The following is a 6,000-nucleotide window of genomic DNA, read 5'->3' as shown; positions in this document are numbered from 1 at the left end:
TTGCGTTTGAGTCCTGACACAGGTCAGCAGACCTCCCTCTTCCACCTAAAAGGATGGAAAGACCCTTTTTATTTATCATCATGGGATTAGGATGAGAAAAGGGTAACTCTGTATGAGTGGAGTTTCCACACAGAAAAAATGGGAAAACTAGAAGAGAAATAAAGCCAGATAGAATTCAATTATCTTCAGGAACAAGCTGGCAAGATAAAGGATCAAGTTATCAAGCAGGGCTTTCAATTAGGCTGATTTTTAACTGTAAGTAGATTTGATTAGTAGTGTAAATCACAGTATGAGGAGGCAACTTCAAATCACATTATAATGCTGAAGTCACACAGTAATAAAAACTAGACCACATCCCTAGTAAAATATTGGAAACCATCAGCCAGAGACAGGCTGCCCACATTCCTTTTTATTAACTCCTGATTCCAACTGGTTTAGCTTTTATATTCTGCCAGATATTGAAAGGAAAGCTAATATTATTAATGACTTCTAGGTCTAAGGAAGTAATTTCTATTAGTTCTAGCTAAGAAGTCATTCTTTTAAACAATCTGCTATTGACTGGCATGACAGTGTAGCATGGGGAGAAACAGCTTTTCCCATGTCCCTTTGTTTACAGGATTTCCAGGCATTATGCCAAGGCTTTTCTCCATGTTAAAGAAAACTCCATTCTTCCACATCCTTCATTTTCCTGCACACAGCTTGACTCCCATGCTGCCAAATTCCCTTTGAATCCTTGATACAGTCAAATCCATTTTGTTGCACTCAGAATTTATGAACAGCACTTCCATTTGCTTGTTTTGGGGACAGAAAACAGGAGAGGGTGGAGAAACAGCTTTTTGATTTACACCTGGATTCTCTTAGTTTCATCTGATGGCTCCTAATCCTTGCATTAGAAAGGAGTGTGAAAGTCAATCTCCCTCTCCATGGCACTCAAAGTTTTTCAGCTGTTCTTGCATCTCCCCTCAGCTGTCTCTTTTTCAAAATGAAGAATTCTGCATTGCTCACTCCCAGTCACTTGAGTGCCCTTGCACAATTTAAGATAAGCAACCTTGTTTCATCTAATATATTGATCAAGACTGCAATGACTGCATCTGAATTTCAGTGCCCTTGCACAATTTAAGATAAGCAACCTTGTTTCATTAATATATTGATCAGAGATTAATAAAGACTGCAATGACTGCATCTGAATTTCAAGTTTTTATCTGTCAGATGCTAGGATTTTATTTTACAAGACACAAAACCAGTGCAAAGAATATCCCATGTGAAAAAGCTTTCTCTTGAGTTCGACAGCTGTAATTTTAGTTTTGATTAGAACAAAGCTATTAATTTTCCAGAAAACAGGAAAATAGTATGGCCATTTATACATTTATCTGTGCAAAGAGATATCTGCTCAAGGGCAACTATTAGCAAAATACTATTAAAAAAATAAGAAGGAGAAATAAACTCTTTAAAAATACATAAATATTGAAGTATTTTCACATCACTGGGCTATGTTCTGCCTGCTGTGTTTCCCAAATCTCTAGTATCGCTACACCACCACGATTTTATCATGTCTCTAAAATTAGTTTAAAGCTTAAAAGTTTTAAAAAGTACAGCTATTTTCACAGCCTTTCATTCGGACCCACACTGAGTTGAGTCTAATGTCAACAAGGATTTTTCCTGAATATCAAAAGCAAAATCACTTACCAGTAGAAAAAAAATAAAGTATAAAAGCTAATGGGTGTTGTATCCCTTAATCTCACTGGAGTATTTAACATTAAACATTAAGCTTTAGGAATCTTAATTTATTATTACAAAATCATACATACCTTCTTTCTCACCTTAGACATTTGAGTTTAAGAAATTGAGTGATAGCATCCAGTACTCTCAGTTGTTAAAAAAATTCATTATTCTTGGTATACTTTAGGAGCAGAGAAAGAGGAATTAATCAGTATTTACCTTGATGCTTTAAACCTGCTGCCTGTGTGGATCTGCAGTCCATGAGATATGCAGCATTACTTTTTAATTCTTGCAATAATTTCAAACCAGTGAACCCCCAGAAGTTTCTCTATATCCACTCAATATGATGAGCAGATTTCCAGCACTCAATTCTTCATGCACCCTTCTGCATGTCCAGGCTTATAACCTCCCCTGAAGAAATGGTAACGGAGGAAAAGGAGAGGGTGGCAAAACCAACATGTTCAGCATCTTAAATATCTTTTCCTTCTCAGAACTCCACCTAAGGCTAGAAAATTAACTGAAATTAAAATGAACAACAAGAAGAATGAGAAGCACTGAACCCTTATTGAAAGAGCAATAACCAAATTGCCTTTCCCCAAAGTTAAAAGGCACTGAGAGCAGTGGTGAGGAGGGACCCAATGACCGTCACACCACTGTGTAATTAGGTACATATCTCTGGTATGGAAACATCACCAGTGTTGGCTACGAAACCAGCTACTATTCCCAGGAAATTCACAATTTTGGGGTTTTTTTGGTTGTTGTTGAGTGGATGGTTTGGGGTTTTTTTTTTATTTTTTGTTGGTTTGTTGTTGTTTCCTTCTTGCTGCTTGTAAAACAAAGGTCTTATTGCATATATCCAGGCAATGCATTAGACAAGAATTCCACTTGGACCTCTTCCCAAATATTATGAGACAGACAGGAAGACATTAAGAAAATATTCTTAATATTTTTTACACAATTAACTGATTTTACTTACACTACAAAAATCTGCTAAAACACAGGGAATCCTGAAGACAAGGGAATACCATTAGAAGATAAAACTGAAATTATCCTAAATAAAACAGGGAAATTTAAAGTAAGTTTTTCTTGAATAAAGACAAGAAGAGTAAGGGTCAAAATCATTATTTTAATTGCACTGTTCATTGGAATCATCCCAGGGAAAATAATACAGAAATGGAAAAAAAAAAGCAAAACCAAATAGCTCAGTACTTTCATTGGAATATTTTTTTTTCATTCTAGGACTTCCAACTCATATCAGAAGTGATGGTCTCTAGCCAGCTCTTTGAAGGCAAGTGGATATTGAAAACCACTTACATCTTGCAGAAACATGTCTCTAATACATATCTCCATTGCTGCTGATGCCAAGCAAAATACCAGAAAATTTAATTAAAAGCAGAGATTTAAACAAAAGTAGCTTTGTACTGATTCTCAGTGGCCTTATTCTTCTCGCTCTTGACAGCTATCAGCGATGGAAGGTCTGAAGTCCTGTAAACTCCAGTCCTCATCCTGCCTTGGCAAGACCTCAGCTCAGAGATGTAACCTTCAAAGCTGAGGTTCCCCTCAGAATTGTCACAGGAGCGTGTCCCAGGGTCCTCCAGCTTGACCCCATCCACATCAATTATCCTGTTCACAGGGAGCTCCATTCCCGGGTTCCCTCTCACACCAGGAGGATTAAAGCTTCTGCTGGCCTTTGCTTTGTGAGAGGTCTGCTCATAGGAGTTTCCTGAAGTCCCTTGTGAATCATTTTTCTTTTTGTTTGCACCTAACAGAAGAATTAAAAACAAAAAAAAAACACAAAACAAGAGAATTATGTATCTTCTGGTTTTAGCAGTTTTCAATATTGCAACCTTCTTGGAGGCCCCAAAGGTACTGGGATATTCATCCACCAAAGAGAGTTACTGTGTAGGTAACTACACACTAAATCTCAAAGATAAATGTGAAATACTAATATGTATCTGCCTTAATGTAGCATTTTTCAGAGTTTTTAAAAAGACTCCATTAAAAATAACTAATTAGTGTAATTTTGTGTACCTCTAGAACAAAAAAAAATTCTCACCGCAGCAAACCTAAAGGTGAAGGAGAATATAGACTTTCCACTGGGGCAGAATGGGAGATGTTCCTTCAGTTGAACTGGTCTTCAAGACCCTGCTGAGATAGCATTTTTACTTGGCTAGGGTTTAATTCTTTAGCAGACTAGTAAGGGATGCAGTTCACTGTCCTGAACTGCAACACAGCAATTATGCACCACAGTTTACAGGACAAGAATAAAAGAAACAACTTTGCAGAATCACAGGATGGTTCAGGTTGGAAGGAACCCAGTGGGGCATCTGGTCCCACCTCCCTGCTGAAGCAGGGTCATCCCAGAGCACATGGCACAGGATTGTGTCCTGATGGTTCTAGAATATTTCCAGTGAGGGAGACCCCACCCACCCTCTCTGTGCAGTCTGTTCCAGTGCTCAGACCAGTAAAGAAGTTCTTCCTCATATTCACGGAGTGGAACTACCTGTGCATCAGTTTCTGCCCATTTCCTCATGTTCTGTAGCTCAGCACCACTGAGCAGAGCCTGACTCCATCCTCTGTCACCCTCTCTGCAGATATTTATAAACACTGCTGAGGTCTCCTCCCAGTTGTTTCTTCTTGAGGCTGAACAGGCTCAGCTCCCTGATTCTTTCCTTACATGAGCGATTCTCCAGACCCTTGACCAACGTAGTAGTTCTTTGCTGGACCTGCTCTAGCAGTTCCTTGTCCTGAGGAGCCCAGAACTGGACCCAGCACTCCAGACGTGTCTCTCCAGGGCTGGGCAGAGGGGCAGGGTCTCCTCCCCTGACCTGCTGGCACTGCTCCTCCTAACTCACCCCAGGACTCCATCGGCCTTCTTAGCCACAAGGACACACTGCTGGCCCATGGACAGCCTGTGTCCACCAGGACCCCAGGCCCTTCTCTGCAGAGCTGCCTTCCAGCAGGTCAGCCCCCAGCCTGGGCTGCTCCATGGGATTGTTCTTCCCCAGGTGCAGCACCCTGCATTTGCCTTGCTGAATTTCAGAAGGTTCCTCTGCCCATCTCTCCAGCCCACTGAGGTCCTTCTGAAGGGCTGCACAACCCTCTGAGGGCTTTAAACACTCAAGAAACACCTGAGTTACATCTAAAGTCACAGTTGCCAGGATTCAGGCCTATTCTCTAGACTACACACACATCACTATCCCAAGACAGCTGTAGTTCAAACCCTTGAGCTCCCAAAACACCTTGTGTTTGGTGTGACCCTCCAAAGTACAAGGAGCTTCTCAAAATAAATGTACAGAAGCTGATTTGCCTGTGTCAACAGCAGCAAGAAGGGAAGGATGAAGGAGTTGATTTCAGGATTCACAGTACAGTTAGCAACATGGTTTCTGCAGCTGAGGTTCCCCCCATAATGATCTAAAGGGCAACATTTTCAGAGACTGAGAACTGCTTTCATTAGATCAAACTGAGAGCCAAGGAAAAAAAAAGAGGAACTTTCAAGGCACAAAAGCAGGCCTGAGTAGGGACTTGCATTTCATATTTTATTCCCTTTTTCCATATATCTTCTTATCCATCTTTTAAAAGATACTATCTTATCTGACATTCTTTACCCAAAGCATTCTAAAATTTTGTGCCACAATACATACAAGTGCCTGACCAGCATGTTAAACCACACAAATCCCATGAGACTGGTGTGGTTAAATCCCATAGCTGTCTTTCAAATATTTTATGTGTGTTTCTTCCATTAAGTGATTGGTACAGTTTTATACAAGAAAAAGAAATTTCCATGTATAATCACCGTAATCAAGACTTTTTTGTATGGAGAATGGAGGAAATGCAAATGAAAAATACAAAAAAATCATTTTCACACATTCAATCAAATCACTGCAGGGTCTTCTTGAGGCTTAAAGCTTTCTATTTAAGGAAAATAAGTTAAAATCCTCAGTAGTGCAATGCTTAGTTTTAGCTGCAGTGAAGCCCCACATGAATAATGTGGGTACTTTGCATCAGTAATGCTTGCTGTGTTTTCAGAGGAATTAGATCAAACTCCAAACAAATCAGCTGAGCAGAGAGAGGCAGAAAGCTCCCAGCCCTGCTAGCCCAGCAGGACTTCAGCCTACTAAATTGCAGCTAACATTTAATGGGACTATATTACACTTTGTGTTTAAATCTCCCTACTGAAACTGAACATTGCCTTAATTTTAACTGCTGCCTGCATGGCTGTGCTGCAAAATGCTATTCTTCTGTTCTGGAACGTTTATCTTAACATGAGTGTACTGAATT

The 6,000-nt window shown here is 39.9% G+C and overlaps 1 protein-coding gene across 4 annotated transcripts in view; it reads right to left on the bottom strand.

Annotated features, from left to right (window-relative positions):
* Positions 1-2,848: 2,848 nt before the first annotated feature.
* Positions 2,849-6,000, bottom strand: part of RGS12 (regulator of G protein signaling 12) — an 84,086-nt gene continuing 80,934 nt past the window's right edge. For all 4 annotated transcript variants that reach the window (XM_039723880.1, XM_039723881.1, XM_039723887.1 and 1 more), the window contains one exon: positions 2,849-3,481. In XM_039723880.1, coding sequence (XP_039579814.1) covers positions 3,120-3,481 — 362 coding nt within the window. In that variant the 3' untranslated portion in view covers positions 2,849-3,119. The remainder of the gene's footprint in view (positions 3,482-6,000) is intronic.

The sequence above is a fragment of the Passer montanus genome, unplaced genomic scaffold (assembly GCF_014805655.1).
Source record: "Passer montanus isolate IOZ18808 unplaced genomic scaffold, ASM1480565v1 scaffold51, whole genome shotgun sequence".
NCBI classification, from domain to species: Eukaryota; Metazoa; Chordata; class Aves; order Passeriformes; family Passeridae; genus Passer; species Passer montanus.
The sequence above is the reverse complement of the archived record's forward strand: the minus strand, read 5'-3'. Positions and strand labels throughout refer to the sequence as shown.